The 17,340-nt window shown below is 41.5% G+C and overlaps 1 protein-coding gene across 13 annotated transcripts in view; it reads left to right on the top strand.

Annotated features, from left to right (window-relative positions):
* ALDH18A1 (aldehyde dehydrogenase 18 family member A1) overlaps positions 1-17,340 on the top strand; it is a 40,396-nt gene that overhangs the window by 13,118 nt on the left and 9,938 nt on the right. For 12 of the 13 annotated variants that reach the window (XM_075504233.1, XM_075504240.1, XM_075504238.1 and 9 more), the window contains 10 exons: positions 1,882-2,105; positions 3,760-3,909; positions 4,000-4,104; positions 5,533-5,691; positions 6,283-6,373; positions 7,963-8,087; positions 11,596-11,740; positions 14,872-14,945; positions 15,417-15,516; positions 16,657-16,877. In XM_075504233.1, coding sequence (XP_075360348.1) covers positions 1,882-2,105; positions 3,760-3,909; positions 4,000-4,104; positions 5,533-5,691; positions 6,283-6,373; positions 7,963-8,087; positions 11,596-11,740; positions 14,872-14,945; positions 15,417-15,516; positions 16,657-16,877 — 1,394 coding nt within the window. The remainder of the gene's footprint in view (positions 1-1,881; positions 2,106-3,759; positions 3,910-3,999; positions 4,105-5,532; positions 5,692-6,282; positions 6,374-7,962; positions 8,088-11,595; positions 11,741-14,871; positions 14,946-15,416; positions 15,517-16,656; positions 16,878-17,340) is intronic. The other variant, XM_075504234.1, reaches the window with a different exon arrangement.

The raw sequence follows: 17,340 nt of genomic DNA, 5'->3' as shown, positions 1-17,340 counted from the left end.
CCAGGGGACACTGCGGACTCCTGTTGAGTGGCTGCTCTCCAGCCACTCCTCTCCCAATTTATACTTGTGTCCAGCGTGACTCTGTCCCCAGTGCAGAATCCAGCACTTGTTCTTGTTAAATTTCATGCTATTGATGATTGCCCAATGTTCCAATCTATCTAGATCCCTCTGCAAGGCCTCTTGTCTCTCTCTCGAGTCAACAGCACCTCCCAGTTTAGTATCTTCAGCAAACTTGTTAACAGTGCAGTCAACTCCTGCATCCAGATCATTGATAAAAATACTGAATGGCACTGGCCCTAGGATTGAGCCCTGAGGAACACTGCTAGTGACTGGTCACTAGCCGGATGTAGTCCCATCCACTACAACCCCTTGAGCCCTGCCGTCCAGCCAGTTCTTCACCCAGCGCACTGTGAACCTGCTCATCTCACAGTTGGACAACTTGCCCAGAAGGATGCTGTGAGAAACAGTATCAAAAGCCTCACTAAAATCCAGAAAAATGACATCCACCGTCTTCCTTATCTGCTGGGTGGGTGACCTTATCGTAGAAGGCTATCAAATTAGTTAAACAGGACTGTCCCTTCATGAACCCATGTTGACTGTGCCTGGTGATTGCATTATTCTTTAAATGCCTTTCAATAGCATCCAGTATGATCTTCTCCATAATTTTTCCATGAATGCGTGCCATCTTTTGACTAAGTTGCACTTTTGGTCCCAGAGTGTAGTGTCGGTAGCCATTTTTCCTGTAATTATGTCAGAAGTGTTCTCCCTCTTTTTTGCTACACTGGTATTTTTGAGACTAGCTAAAAGTTGACCTGGTTTAATGCAGTTTCTGAACAGTAATACAAGAAGAACTAGATGGAGGATAAGGAAACGTGGTTTCAATTTTTTTTTCAAGTAATATGGCTTATCCATATTATATTAATTATCCAGTTGACACACTTGGACTGCAGGTATTCTTATCTGCACGACTCCTTCTTCAGACACAATTCACCGCGGCTCTGCAAAACATCATATGAAGTATGTTGGAAGTGCTTTCCACCTGCCTTCATTCCTTCAGCGTAACTTTGGGACTTTATGTGTTTGAGTCCACCTCTTTGTCAATTAGAAAGGATCTAGGCTGTTCCTTGTGATTTTACCTTAATAGTCACTATTCTCTCTAATTTCTGTGCTGATAGTGATCTTACTGTCCTTTGCAGGCATTTTGAAAACAAAGATTTTGCTGAGAAATGTTCCTTAGCTCATTAACTTGGGCGAAGTGCCAGCCTTATTTATCTTCTATCTTACCTGAGTAATGCTGTGACTGTCTTTTCTCCCTGCAATGCCTATTTATCTTGTAGGAAGGTGACTTCCAGTTCGTATGTCCGTCGTCCCCCTTCTGCTGCCCCTGGTTGAGCAATGTGCAAAAATACCTGACTTAGAGATGTTGTAAAAGCTGTGGTTCTTTTCTTTCCTAACAGTCAAGCTTTCTGCACTACTACAGACAGGAAAACTCTCTAGCTGTATCTAATGAGGCAAGGTAAAGGAGATTGTTTTTAAAACTAGTACTTTTACTTCTGATGTGAGCTGTATGGGCTTTTTTACAGTGTCCTTCAGTTTGGTCTTCTAGATCCCTAGAGTCAAAGCTCTGTGACACATGGGATATTGCCTTATATACCTTAGGAATGGTTAGTGCTGCTCAGATATTATTGGTTCTGACTTTATTTTGGTGACTTGAAAGCTAGCTTCTCATTCCCAGTCACTGAGAAGTGTGTATTGTGAGCTTTAGGCTTGGAAAGGGAGGAAACGTTACATGACTTCAAGGGCTTAAAATCTAAATGAAACACTTAAAACTGCCTTTTTTTTCCTTTTTTGTTCTTTTTTTCTTTCTTTCTTTAACCACAGATCTCCCTCGCCATAACCAAAGATTAAGGAATGAATCCATCCGTTGTTGGAGCAACATCCCATTTATCACCATGCCACTCAGCCGTGCACATGGAAAATCATTTGCCCACCGCAGTGAGCTGAAGCATGCAAAGCGGATTGTAGTGAAGCTGGGTAGTGCTGTTGTGACTCGAGGGGATGAGTGTGGCTTGGCCCTTGGGAGGCTGGCATCTATTGTAGAGCAGGTAATTCTGTGAGTGAAGTGGAATGTTTTTTAACTTCATATACTTGGTGATTGTTGGACGGCACAGAAGATTGTAGGAAAAACTCATAAAACAGTGATGGCCCTTTAGAGCAATGTGTTGGCCTTTCCCTTTTTCATCCCCCTGTGCTGTGGTAGCATAAACCATGTAATTCAGTAAATTGGTGTTTGAAGGTGTGGTGGGTTGACCCTGACCAGCAGCTAAGCACCCACACAGATGCTTGTTTGCTCCCCACACCTCCACCCCAGCACCAGTTGGATTTGGAAGAAAATAGGAAGAACAAAAGTAAGAAAACTCATGGGTTGAAATAAAGACAGTTTAATTAAAGTGAAGGAAAGGGGAAAAGAAACAAGTGGTGCTAAGGCAATCACTCACTACCTCGCACAACCAGACCTATGCCCAGCTAGTCCCTGAGAGACAACCACCTTGGAAGACAACCCGCTGCCCTTTCCTATTCTGCTACTCTAGTTGTATTACTGAGTGTGATGTTATATGGTATGAAACGTCCCTTTGGCCAGTTCGTGTCAGCTGTCCCAAATGTGTCCTCCAAACTTCTTGCCCAGCCCATAGCCCACCTACTGTGATGGGACATAGTGGGAAAAAGAAAGTCTTGATCCTGTGCAAGTACTGCTCAGCATGGGAAAAAGAGAAGGCTTTGATGCTGTGCAAGCACTATTTAGCAATAGGCAAAACATCAGGATGTTATCAACACTGTTTTAGTCCTGAAATCCAAAACACAGCACCATATGGGCCCCTATGAAGAAAGTTAACTCCATCTCGGCCAGACCCAGTACAGAGGGAGAGATTTGCACAGTGAGATTTTTATGCAATAGGTAAGACTTGACGGGGGCATTAGTTGGATCTAGTGGGAAGGTGGCACTGAAGTTTGTGAAGTCTGCAGAAGGAGTAGAGCCTTCTTGATTACCTGAGCATTTGCAGATTTCCTGCAGGAGAAAGCTTGAAACCTCATTACTTGCAGGAAAAACTGATGGGATCAACTCATGGATTGGTTCTCCAAAATGAAATTATGACTTTGGTGGGGATTGGACATGTCTTTTCTGGGAGGTAAAGTTAACATAATAAATTAAATTCATGTAAGACATATAGCTTTGGAGCTTTGAAAGGGATCTGGCCAGATGCGTGTAATTAAAAGCTGTACTGTCAGAGTTAGCTTCTTCACTTCTAGAATACAAAGTTAACTGTATAATGGCAGCTTTGGGAATGGATGGTGAATAAGAAGGTTGGTGGAAGGTACAGCTGCTACTTTACAGCTTTTTCATATCTTTCCTTATCTGTAGCAATGGAGGTGGAGGGGTGAGGGGTATTACATTACATGGGTGTTACCATGTAACATGTATTGTGAAAATTCAAGCATGACTGTCATAAAAACTGGTATTGTGAAAAGAAAGTTTAGCAGAAGCTATAGATTGCATGCAGTCCTTTGCATAGCTCCTAAGTGGCTAGGAAGGTGTGCAGGAGTATCTTAGAGGGTGGTTGCCTTGCTTTGCACATCCATGGATAAAGCGAAACAGTTGTATCAGCAAGAACTAGTGAGCATATGGTTATCTATAATAGCCAGAACTGGCATGCTAGCAGTGATACTCCAGGCCCTGTTTCTTATGTTCTGTACTTACAGGTGTCAATGCTGCAAAATCAGGGCCGAGAGATGATGATTGTCACCAGTGGTGCTGTAGCTTTTGGAAAGCAGCGGTTGCGTCATGAGATCTTGCTTTCTCAGAGTGTGAGGCAAGCGCTTCATTCAGGCCAGAGTCAGCTAAAAGATATGGTGAGTGGCTGGCAGCACTCCTGCTTTTCCTTGAATGTTGGGTAGTACCTGCTCAAGTCACTGCCTGACAGCTGTTCTTTATCTTTGTAGGCTATTCCAGTCTTGGAGGCCCGAGCCTGTGCAGCAGCTGGCCAGAGTGGACTAATGGCTCTGTATGAGGCCATGTTTACACAGTACAGCATCTGTGCAGCTCAAGTAAGGGATTCCTTCTTTCCTAGACTGACTTGCTACTTCAGTCAGTGATGGAGTTGTTCTTGGATTTTTTCCATGTTTTATGTGCTGCTACCTTTACGGTAGTCTTGCATTTCCATTGCCGTCCTACTTTCAAGGCTTATTATTGTAGCGTAAATGGTAGCCTGTACAGGAGTGCCTTGCTAAGTATTTCTGAAATGGAGTTATCTATCGTCAAGGTGAAGCAAATATGCTTTTTCTTTTTGGAGTTCATTTGTGTCCTGCTCTTATGTACAGGGGCGAGGAGGTGGGGTGTCTGTTAAGGTCTCTTCACAAAAGCTAAAGTTGGTGATTCAAAGTGAGGATTTAAAAATCACAAGTGGCTGAACTACCACACATTCTGTAAAGGTGGCAGAAGTGCATATCCACACTTCAGAACTTGCTGTCCATCTGCTCCTCAAACCTTTCTAACTTGGGGGTGATGGTATCCCTAGCCTGGGTCTTCTACCTATGCTGAATGCTGCAACTGTATTAATTGAACTACTCTTAAAGAGACTTTGCTTATGTTGAATACTCTGAGAATACAGAATTGTATCAACTGCGAAGCCTTATTTGTTTAGACACTTTTAATCAATTTAGGAGCCTAGTATGAAGTCTTGCTTGGAGGAACTTCTTCCTGTAATACAGCATAGCTGACATCACTAAAATGTTTACAGCGTAGCTAACAATCACTGCAGGTTGCCCTGGATTATAATCTTGTTCAAGTCCGCAGACAACTATCAGTCCTTCGATTTAAAAGAATTAATTGCCCATGCCAAAAAAATCAGTGTACACATTGATTCCAAGTGCTGTTGTGACATTTGTGTGGTGGAGTTGTTTGATTAGTTCTCAAATGTCCAGTGGCAGAGTAAAAATGAAAAAAAAGTCTCTTCAGAGCAGACATTGAGGTTTTTTTGTCTTAAAATACCAAAAAGAAAGGGGTGGTGTCTGCATGCCGGAGGCTTTAAGACCAAGATTCTTCTAGAGCTGAAGAGAAGTCTTGAGACAAAGCATCCTTCTGCTTGCGACAGTAGAAACATTACACTGGGAGGGAAAACAGGAAAGGCAGTGTCTTGAGTAATCTATTGAATTGTTTAGGGTCTTAGTAGTTATCATCAGCATCTATGTTCTGCTTATGGTTTTTTTTCCAAGTTGATGCCTGGAGCCTGTGATCTGTCAGTTTGAGAAAGGCCATTATAAGCTCCAGTGGAAGTTATGGCATATAAACCTGAAAATGTTGTGGAAAGAATATTTCTCACTTGTATTCTTTATCCTTTAAATGTGGCTTATATTTCTTTAGTGATCCAAAGGGCATGACTGATCTGTTATGATATGTTAATACATACGTTTATGATGTTCTTCTCAGGAAAAGTGCTAGGCTAAGTATATATTAATTTTTTTCCCTCCTTTTAGATTTTAGTCACCAACCTGGATTTCCATGATGAACAGAAGCGTCGGAACTTAAATGGAACATTGCATGAGCTTTTAAGAATGAATATTGTCCCTATAATTAACACTAATGATGCTGTTGTTCCACCTCCAGAGCCGAACAGTGATCTGCAGGGGGTAAATGTGGGTAAAGTATTGCAAGAGGGTGGATCCTGCTTGTAGATGGTACAGCACTAATGTGAACTTCACTAATGCCATAATCGGGGACCTCTGGAGGCTGCAGCAGGGAAACAAACATACAAAATCAGTAATGTGGACAGATGGTACTGGAAGACTATGCTGACCTGTCTGTTTCTGGCATGATACAGTGCTCTGGGGTGGAAGCAGGGCAGATGATGTCTGCTCTGCCAAAAGCAAGCATGCCCAGTTTGGTTTTCACTGAATAGTTGAAGTTGGAAGGGACTTCTGCAGGTCGTCTAGTCCAGCACCCCTGCTTAAAGCAGGGTCAGTTAGTACCTCTTGTCCTGTCACTGGGCACCAAAGTGGAGAATGCAGGTACTGATCACACTGCTTGTCATTTTGATACCGCTTTACTGCATTCCAAACGCATATGTACTTTCACACAAAGATCGCCTTTTAAGTTTCCAGTGGGTGTGAACAAAGTAGCTCAGAAGGGCTTGGTAGTGCTGAGGTAGCTTGCTTTTGTATGTTGCAGCCAAATATTTCCTAGTTCCTCCCGCTATTCAGTGCTGCTGATATACATGTGCATTGCAGGTGATTAGTGTGAAGGATAACGACAGTCTGGCAGCACGACTGGCTGTGGAAATGAAAACTGATCTCCTGATAGTTCTCTCAGACGTAGAAGGTTTGTGAGTCATTTCTTTACTTTCTTGGTTTATTGAGTACATCAGATAGTCAAACAAACCTATATTTGGGTTTTACTGATCTCTTCAGTTCATATCTTTTACAGGGACAATTACAACATACCACATAACTCCTAAGGCATATACCCAATGCTGATGCTGTTGCATAAGCCAAAGACTGTCTGCCACACTGTTGAATCTGGGTGGGTGAGAATGCATGTGAACGTAAGACTTGTTCCAGAACCCAGAATACCATATGTACTATGGTACTTTTGCTAGCTTCTCAGAATTGTATGGTATAGTAATGTATAATATGCAGGATAAAGGCTATGTGTTTCGAATCAGGAGTATAAGCTAAATACTGTTCTACTATAGTTTGTTTCTTCTGGCAGCAGGTTCTGTCTTTCAGTGAATTACAGGTACGTTACGAGTCCTGGTCATTGCCTTCCAGATACCTGGAACTCGCTAGCTTTTTCTGTCTCCCAGACATTTGGCTTACACTGCTCGAGCCTTCTGAGCTGTGCTGCTGTGACATAAGTCTGTCACCTATGGATGCTGAAGGTCCTTTTCTAGAGAGAGGAGGGTAGTGGGTGCAGTTTCAGATCAGCGCAGTCCACATTGTCCAAGTCACATAGTCTTTTCATCTTCTCCAGATGGGTTTCTTTCAGTGGATCCTGGACTTTGGCACATATTGTAGGCCCTGAGGAGGAAGGAGGTACCTTTCCATAAACAGTTTCTTTTAGCAGATTCAGCTGGATTTCATGGTTGATTCTAGTTGAAACGACTGAGAACAGCTCATAAAAGCAATAGTCAGAACAACTTGTAAAAAAATTAACACCCAACACCCCCATCCTCCAAGCTTATTCATTCAACATGACATCTTAAATGAATGTGTGTCCTCTTCTTCCCGAGCTATCAAGGAAGGACACAGATAGTCTGCACTTGTGCTCTCTAATTTGTAATGCCAGTATTTGTTCACATAGAATTTCTGGGAAGTGTGGTGGTAGAGTTTAGGTTTAACATGTTAGGTAAACCAAAGCATCATTCAACTCCAAACATAGTTACATAAAAATACTAGATTTTTAAAAAAAATTAATGAGTATGTCTCTGTAGTGTTGTGTTCCTTCTTAGCAGAATTCGATAGTTACCCTTTTTACGTATTTCTGAATTGCCCAGTTTATCACTGTACAACACAGCATTCAAGAATATAATCTGAGATTTTGGTGAGGAGGACTATCCTTTGCCTATTCAGTTGTGGGCTTGTATATGTAAGTCCTGATCTTGAACATATAAAAGCTGTAAACTGTCTCTGTAACCTCAACCAAATGTCACTACCTCCCAGCTTGCATGCTGCTATTCAGCATGTGAGTGTTCAGTTTGTTATGCTTTCGCTAAAGCTATACTTCTTGAGTCTGCTTGTTAAGTGTTTCATGTTTTCAGTCCCACAAAAAGCACGGTTCAGTGTAAGTTTTCAATCCTGTAAATTGGAATACAGCTTTTCAGCCTCATGGATTTTATTTTTCCTTTTTTCATGAGTAAGCTTTGGAGATGAGGGTATATAACACTAACATATTTTTATTTTTTATTTCAGGACTCTTTGACAGCCCTCCAGGATCTGATGATGCAAAGCTCATTGACATATTCTACCCAGGAGACCAGCAGTCTGTAACATTTGGAACCAAATCCCGAGTGGGAATGGGAGGCATGGAAGCCAAGGTAGAGATATGGAACATTTGTTTTATTATTGGGAAGGAAAGGGAGATAGATGAGATGATTGTGCTGCCATTCAGATGGATCTTGTCAGACTGCAGAAATGGGCAGACAGAACCTTATGGAGTTCAGTAATGGGAAATGCCGAGTACTACCCCTTGGGAGGAACAACTCCATTCACTGGCTGGGGAGTTGACTGGCTGGAAAGCAGGTTCACTGAAAAGGACATAGGGGTCCTGGTCGACACCAAGTGGAACGTGAGCCAGTAATATGCCCTTCGGGCAAAGCAGGCCAACAGCATCCTGGGTTGCATTAGAAAGAACATAGCCAGCAGATCAAGGGAAATGTTATTTCCCTCTACTCAGCACTAGTGAGACCACATCTGTAGAGTTGCGTCTGGTTCTGGATACCACAGAACAAGGACATGGCATACTACAGTGAATCCAACGGAGAGTCATGAATATGACTGAAGAATTGGAGCATCTGTCACACTAGGGGAGGCTGAGAGCTAGGACTGTTCACCCCAGAGAAGAGAAGGTTTGTGTATAAATACCTGAAGGGAGGGTGTAGAGAAGACAGAGCCAGACTCTTCTCAGTGGTATCCAGGGAACAGACAAGAGCCAATAGGCACAGAGTGAAATACAGGAAATTAAATCAAAATGTAAGAATTTTACGGTGAGGTTGCTGAACCACTGGAGTAGGTTGCCAAGAGAGCTTGTGGAATATCAGTGCTTGGAGATGTTCAAAACCTGACTGGATGGTGTCTTGAGTAACGTGCTCTAGCTGACCCTGCTTTTAGCAGGCAATTGGAGTATGATCTCCAGAGATCCTTTCTAGCCTCAGCTATTCTGTGAGTACCCTGGAACAGTGTGTGGGTTTCTTTAGGTTCCCTCTTAGGTTCATGTGAATTGAAAAGAGCAGCTAAAGAATTACATTCCAGTAGTTTGTAAAATGTGATATATTTGGAACTGTATTAAGTTGGTGTTTTAAATTAAAATAAGAGTTGGTCCTCAGTTCTTTCTTATGTGATAATCCAAAGACTTTAGGAATCCCTGTCACTTGAATCTGATGTGATACCTCTGTCTCCTTTCTGAGTTTGTATGTATGCTGTTTACTTCTGAAGGATATATTGGTGGAGACCAACGTACTTTAGTTCTTGAGTACAAGATTAGTAGAGGTAGGAGGGCCGATGGTTTTTAGTGCTGTGTACAGTCAGATGCCCTCAGTATTCATTGCTGTGAGTACATAAACATGGGTGTGGTGTGAGACTTCACCATATGTCTCCCGTGATGCTGGGATATGCATTAATGTTGTATTAATTGGTGCGGGTTTCCTAAGAACAATTCTGGAAGATTGTCTGTGAAAAGTGAAGTAGATTTTGACTAAGCAGGGAAAGACCAAAGTTAAATTCTTCACCAGTTATCTTATGTTTTATTTCCTTTTCTGAAGAATCAGGTAAGGCATACTTCAGTATCAGAGCATGGACTGGAAGGTGGCAAAAGGAGGAGGCATTTGAGTGTTCTATTTGTAACTATGGGATGTATAGAACTTATTTAGAAACAACTTTCCCTTGATCTGGCTTCTGGAATAGTTTAAATGATTCCAGGTATTGAGGGGAAAGCTGCCAAGGTCAGAGAGTACTTGTATTATAAAAATAATAATCTGTTAGAGGTATTTGGTATCTTTAAGTCTGAGTCACATAGAGGCAAATCTCAATGCTGCTGTTGTAACAAAAATTTGTTACAGTTGAGAATTGTGTGATATTTTTGGAAAACTGTAACATCAATAATAGAAAAAACAGATGGTAGCTCAAAGTACAAATCTTGATTATCAGCATGAAACAAGCAAAAATGGAGCAGCTGATGGTCTTGTAGTCAAGAGTTTGATGTGCTACGCATATCTGACAGGTGGTGTCTCCCAGTGAGTATGGACTGTAATACCTAATTGTAGAACCATATTATGGAAGTGTAAAAGTGAGGAAGCAGAGAAGCCTTTGCAGTAAAATAAATGACACATAATTAAATATAGTGGTGGGATAATGCTGCCCATACCTTGATCGGGAAAAGAAACAAAGGAGACCACAGGCAGTACCTCATCAGCAGGTAACATCTGGGATTTGGGTTTGTGTTTTGTATTTTGGCATGAACCAGTGAAATGTTGGAAGGGGGGAAATTTTAGAGAAATCATGTTGTGGTACCTTAAACAATGGCTCAAGTGTGTGGAAAGAGGCTAATCTTAGGACTAATCAGTACTTGAGGATTTCAGAGGACCCTTACTAATAAGCTAATCCTGCTGTAACCTTAACATTCTGTAGAAGGACTAAGCAAACTTCAGTATGCCAACACTGAAGTTCAGAAAGGGAACTCATGTTGCCCTTGATATTAGGGCAATGCCTACAAAGGTACTGCCTCTAAATTTCATAGAGCTCTTGTTGATCGTGATGCCTGCCTCCCCATCCACCCTCCATGACAGCCTTCAGCACACAGGTGATCTGATAGTATCATTGATTTCAGTTCCCATCTGTCTGTGGACATCAGATTGTTGTTGTTTCAAACTTGCTTCTTGCCTTAGATCTTATGTGTGTTGCTTCTATACGTTGCTTGGTACGCTGCAGTCCTGACCTTTGAAGATGACTCCTAAATGCTATACTTACAGAATCCTCCTCCAAAATAACAACAAAAAGGGGGAAGAATGCCAAATAAAAAGCATATAATTCAAAACTGAAGAAGTGCAAAGTCTTCAAATAGAGCCTACTGAAACAAACAACTATTAAGACAATAGATGTACTCCCAAGCAAAAAGTAGAAGCAAATAAATGAAAAATCTTATGAGAATATGAAAGGAAATGTGAACAAAGTAGGTAAAAACTTTGTGTGGAAACCTGAGTAACTCTTCAGCAAACTTCATAGCTTCACCAAAGGGTTATAAACAATGAGAATACCTCTACATCTTAAGCAGACCCATGAGGAGTGCTTAGGCTGATCAAACTTTAAGGGAGTAATTCAGACAGCTAAAGGTATTGAATAATATTTTAATGTTATATGGTAATGGCTAGGACTTGAGCAAGAACACTGCTCCGCAGTATAAGTAGTATCATGTGGTCGCTTAAAGTGGATTAATTATTGATGGCTAATCAATGTCAGGGAACTTGGCAACAGAATCTTTTCAAAAAAGAAAATTGGGTTTCTTCAAACAGTAAGAAGAACTTGCAACATAAGGTAATGGTGAAAAAGAAGATGTGACTAAAGTGCTCTTGCAGAAGACTTGGAAAAGCAGGCTGTTAGGAAAATTTGAAGTATGCTTATAAAGTGGCAGCTAGTAAAAGAAGGGAAGGTAAAGTGCAAATACATGATCTCATTCAATGGTACGTTATGGAAACTCCTGAAATGTGTTGAATGCTCTTTGAAAGCATAAGTAATCAGTTGGGAGATCAAAGTGGAGCAAGAAGTCTTGTTGAGAGTGGTGATTCAAATAACAAGTGAATTTCCTGCAACTGGCTCTATCCTTCACTGTAGGTGAAAGCAGCTCTGTGGGCCCTCCAAGGTGGCACCTCTGTAGTGATTGCAAATGGAACCCACCCAAAGATCTCGGGTCATGTCATCACAGATATTGTGGAAGGGAAAAAAGTTGGAACTTTTTTTTCAGAGGTAAAACCTGCAGGTGAGTACAGAGGTAATGTGTACATTGAGAGTTGTAGAGCTTTCCTGAAAGTTTAGAGTTAAAATTTGGCTAGACCTGTACAATAACTGGGAAACCACACTCTGCTTCAAAAATGGATTTTGAAAGGTATTTTCTAAAGTAGGGATAGAAAATGTTGAAAAACCTCTGCTCTGGTTCCCTCCAGCTGATAAACTGCTGCATCAGACTTGTATTTGAAGAATGCAATGAGTAGAATTTTTACCATTTTTAGTCTTACGGGTTATCATTTAGTATTGAAGATTCTAGTGTGAAAATATGGACATAGAATGTGCTGCTGAACTAAGATAGTGTTTAGTTTTATTTCTTATCATAAATTCCTTCTACGACTCAGTCTTCTGGTATGGTGGGTAGGAATGTTTTCCTGCCACTGCGTTGCTGGGATGGTGTAACAATTGCTGGAGAAAGTCAGACCAAAGATCTGTGACCTTAGCAGAATAGGACAAGTACGGAGTGATACTTTTGACTTGCGCTTTAAGCCAAGCAAATTTCTTTGTGTATAATAATCCTCAATGGATTTCTTGTATGAATTTGTCGAATCATCCTTTGAACCCATGTAAAGACTTAGCATCCACAGGGCTCTGTGTCACGATAGTCAAGAGCCTTAACTAGATACTGTGTGTAAACTCTGGAGCTAGAACTATGTGAAGAACTGCTTGCTTTAATTTGGCTTTGTGGGGGTGGGGAAGGTTTTGAATTTTCTTCCTGATGGGGCATCAAATGAAGCTTACTGCCTGTAGGGGCGATCCACCCCTGTTTAACTTTGAAGATGTGAGACATCGTCTTTCCCCTCATCCTCTCTCTTCCACATGAAAGAGGTTTGGTCTTAGACACTTTGTACCGAAGCTGTTCCAAAAACTTGGTCATTGTCTGATGAAATGTTTTCATTCTATTGTGGCCTTTTTGAGATGGGCAAAAATCAAAATTTCACATAGCGTTCAAGATGCAAATGAAGCTTCAATTTATGAGATGGCAGGACTAACTGGGTTTTGAGAAGATTGATGACGTTTTCTGTTATGTTCTGTAGGCCTTATCTAATAATTTCAAACATTTAATTTGCTTTTTGATGTTGATGTTCACTGAAATAATGTTTTCATAGTATTATTTGTTAAGTACTAAGGTCTGATTTTCCTTTTTCCCCTCTACATTGCTTCATGTTTATCTGGTTTGAATTACACTTGCTGTTTCATGGCCTAGTGACTGGGCTGCAGAGGAAATCACAGAATTGCCGAATGGTTGAGGTTGGGAGGGACAGTATGACAGATGACAGGGTCATCTGGTCCTACTCCCTGCTCAAGCAGGTTGCCCAGGACTGTGTCCAGACAGCTTTTGAATATCTCCAAGAATGGAAACTCCACAGCCTCCCTGGGTAACCTGTGCCAGTGCTCGATCATCCTCACAGTGCAAAAGTGCTTCCTGATGGGAGAGGTACCTCCTGTGTTTCAGTTTGTGTCCATTGCCTCTTGTCCTGTCATTGGGCACCACTGAAAAAAGCCTGTCTCCATCTTCTTTACACCCTCCCTTCAGGTATTTTGTACATACTGATGAGATTCCCCGTGCCGCCTTCTCCAGGCTAAACAGTCCCAGCTCTCTCAGCCTTTCCTTATACGAGAGATGCTCCAGTGCCTTCATCATCTTTATGGCCCTTTGTTGGACTCTCTCCAACATGTCTCTCTCATACTGGGGAGCCCAGAACTGGGCACAGTACTCCAGGTGTGGCCTCACCAGTGCTTAGTAGAGGGGAAGGATCACCTCCCTCGACCTGCTGGCAACAATCCTCCTAAGGCAGCCCAGGACACCGTTAGCTGCCTTTGCGGCAAGGGCATGCTGCTGGCTTGTGCTCAACTTGGTGTTCCTCCTGGCCCTCCTCTGAAAAGCTGCTTTCGAGGAAAAAGTGTGATAGTGACACTTTTCGGTTAGTCCCACTATAATAAATTGGTATCAGCAATAAAGCTTTTCATCTTGTGACCCCATTCTGAGTCACTTACAAATATGGCAAACAGCAAAAGTCCCTGTGGAATTTTAGTGGCACTCTTCCACTATTGTGGCAAGTGTTTACTCCAGTCCTCTCTTTGTCTTCTATCTTCCAAAGAACAGACTTTGGAAATTCAAGAAACTTTTTAAAATCAGCTATATCTGCTTACATACATGTCGCTCTTCTCAAAGAATATCAAAGCATACCATACTTTGTAAAGTATGACTTCACTTTAAAAAGCTGTTTTAACACTTCTTAAATAAGTCTAATTAATCATAAGTTCATTTCTTACACCTCCCACTATACCTCTTGATATTTTCTATAACGTTGGAATTCCTGCTCTGGCAATTTCCATGGGACCCTTCTTAAATAGAAGTTGGGTCATATTTATCACCTTCAAGTCATCTGTTTTACAGGCAATTTCAGGAGAGTTAAAAATCACAATTTAGTTTATCCATGAGCTACTTGCAAACTCTTTGGGGAAATGCTACCTGAACCTGATGACTTATTTTGAAGTAGAAACAGAAGTAACCTGTTCCTATCATTTCAGTTTGAGATAGATTCTTTGAGATCTTGCCAGAAGAAAAGTCTTGTCTTCTATACGAACCCTTCTAAAATGCACACAGGGAGAGACAGAGGGAAAGCAATTTTTCTGCAAGCTGTTACTCAGATTGGGGTTTGGCTTTCATTATTGTTTGTACATTCCCATGCTGGTTTGTAATCCTTTCTGTTTTCCTCAGTTGGTTACTTAAACTGTTCAAAGTTTGCCTCCTTTCTTTCAGTAGCCTGCCACGCCCTGAGACATAGCTATCCTGGTGTTCTTTTGCCCATTGTCAACTCTTTTTGATACATGGTGCACACCTGCCTCTGACATGGTGACCTTACAAAATCTCTGTGATGACTCTTTACGTTTGGGGACATATAGCATATTAGCAGTATTTTTGTGCCAGGCACAGATTTTCCTGTTTTAGCATACAACAGATTTCTTGAATATGCGTGTTTAAGATTCTGTAACTGCTTTCCTGCTTTGAGCAAAGAATTGGAAGATGGAAGGTCTAGTGTTCACTTCCACATGTGCTGTTACTTTGTCTGCATGGCATATTTTTGGGTTTTTTTGCAGGTCCTACAGTAGAGCAACAGGGTGAAATGGCTCGAGCTGGTGGCAGGACCCTGGCAGCTCTACAGCCTGAGCAGGTGACAGAACAATATGGCCTCACTTGTTAAGCTTGTGAATGTGTGGCAAGTTTTACATGGATTTATAACACAAATGGGCCCCTTGGAACAAGAACCTATTCTTTGTGTGTCAGATCCATCATTTGGATTGTAGCATGCTTAAAGAGATGAGAAAATTACTGCTCTGCAGCTGGGTAGGTAAAATGTGGCATCTATTGTGAAGACAAGGTGGTCTTAAAGGGAAGAACATTGTGGGTTTGGTGAAGAAGACTGGGCATGGAAAGTAAGATAATAAAAAGCAAAGTAAAGGCTGAAGCAGTGTTCAGTCTCATTTTTCAATATGATGCAGGCTGGAAAAATCAGCTGGCCCTAAGTACTCAGAGTCAAGACAGTGAGAGGATGTGGTCAACGTAAATGGACTGAAGGGGACCAGATGTCAAATAGCATGGACTTTGTGTAAGAAGTCAATTCAGAAACTGTTTTCTCTTTCAGAGAGCGGAGATTATTTATCGTCTTGCTGACTTACTAACTGACCAGAGAGAAGAAATTCTTTTGGCAAACAAAAAGGACTTAGAAGAGGCAGAAAATAAAGGTAATATTTCAAGTCCTTCCGTGGTAATCCTGTTGTCTTGAACCTCTCTGGGCCTCGAAGGAAATGAGCAGAACTAGAATCTTCTGTCACCTGGGATTGGGTAGTATGGCTGTCACAGATTAGTGAATACAGGACCTTGAGAGCTTGTCCATGTAAACAGCTGCAGCTTCCTTAATTACATAAAACAGATGCCTTCATCAGAGAAGACACTGAAGCCTTGCAAAACACCAAGCAGCGTATTGTAAAAAAAAAAAAAAAAAAAAAAAGTGCTCCGTTTTGCCAGAGGAGGCTCACTTTAGAAATTGAATATAACAAACATCATCTCTGATATCGTCGTGCACAAAGTGCATGTTTTCTGGGCTGGTTAAGGTAATGTTTGGCTCCTGAGGGGAAGGCTGTCATCTCTATACTTAAATTGATGCTCTCCAAAAAGAACTGTGTCCCCTTCTGATTGAGGAAGGTTCACTTTAGGTTGCTTGGATTAAACCCATAATCCATTCTTCTGTTAGACTGATGTATTCATTGAGAAGTTGGGATTGGGGTGTGTACATATAGGGATAGCAAATGTATGAAAATGACACATCATGAATTGTAATACCTTGTGGAAGACACCAGGGAACCATTTTTTACTGACCAGAGTACTTGAGGGGACATTGCTGGGTTAACTTACTGTCTGAATATGTTCAGACTAGAAAACTGAGGCAGTTCTTGCCCAGTCTGAACAGAAATGCTATGCATGCATCTGTGCTTTGGGATTTCTGTCTGTAAAATAGAAAGATGAAATTACTCTCCGAACCTTCCAGAAATACTGCAAGGGTAGAAATCTGTAAGAAATTCAGACTTACAGCAATACTTGAAACAGGGCAAACCTTATCTTTGTGGATGTTGATGTTGCTTCATGTACCAATCACTTAAACTGCATTCAGTGCAAATGTGGTGGTGGGTGAAATCATTGTCACATTTGAGTGGTTTTATTGTGGCTACCGGCCTTAATGCTGTGCAGTTTTTATCTCGGGTAGGTTTCTTGCCAGGGCGTGGGAAATACCTGAATTTTCCTTAGGTTCACCACTTGTTTAAGTTGCTTTTGCTTGAGCCTAGGCAGACCAATCTGCCTCCAGCACAATTTTTTCTTTCTTTTAGGGAGATTGGCACTTCCTTTGTTGAAACGTCTAAGTCTGTCTACATCAAAGCTGAACAGCTTGGCTATTGGTTTGCGTCAGATTGCAGCATCCTCACAGGACAGCGTCGGCCGTGTAATTCGGCGAACACGAATAGCAAAAGACCTGGATTTGGAGCAGGTGACAGTGCCTATTGGCGTCCTTCTCGTGATCTTTGAGTCCCGTCCTGACTGTCTTCCACAGGTATGTAAGGAGGGCAGATTACACTGTTGGGAATTCTTTCATAACAAAAGAAAGGGTATTTCTGTTGGTGAGCAATTGGAGGCTGCAAGAAACTTGTCTCAAAGGACTCTTGCTTGGATTCTTCTAAAATTGATTTTGTTGGCATCCCTATTTTTCCTGCAGAGATATTCTCAGGACTTGTTTCTGCAGCGTTCAGAGTTATTCAGGCCTGGGGGAGGCGGGGGGTCTGTTTGTTTATTTTTTAAAAACCCGACATATAGAAGGACTTATCTTACGTTCAGATGGTGCCATTCTTGCATGTGTCTTATGAATGTATGTTCAGTGCCTAACTCACAGCTTGGGAGGCTCCTTTATCTGTCCATGGTGCATGCAGCTGAACTGTAGGCTGGGATTGAACAGGAACAGTTTAATACAGATGCTAGTAATTAACTGTAACTGTTAGGAGTACATGATAAAAAAAAAA

Source organism: Mycteria americana, chromosome 6 (genome assembly GCF_035582795.1).
Source record: "Mycteria americana isolate JAX WOST 10 ecotype Jacksonville Zoo and Gardens chromosome 6, USCA_MyAme_1.0, whole genome shotgun sequence".
Taxonomy (NCBI): Eukaryota; Metazoa; Chordata; class Aves; order Ciconiiformes; family Ciconiidae; genus Mycteria; species Mycteria americana.
This window is presented reverse-complemented; position numbering and strand designations above follow the sequence as displayed.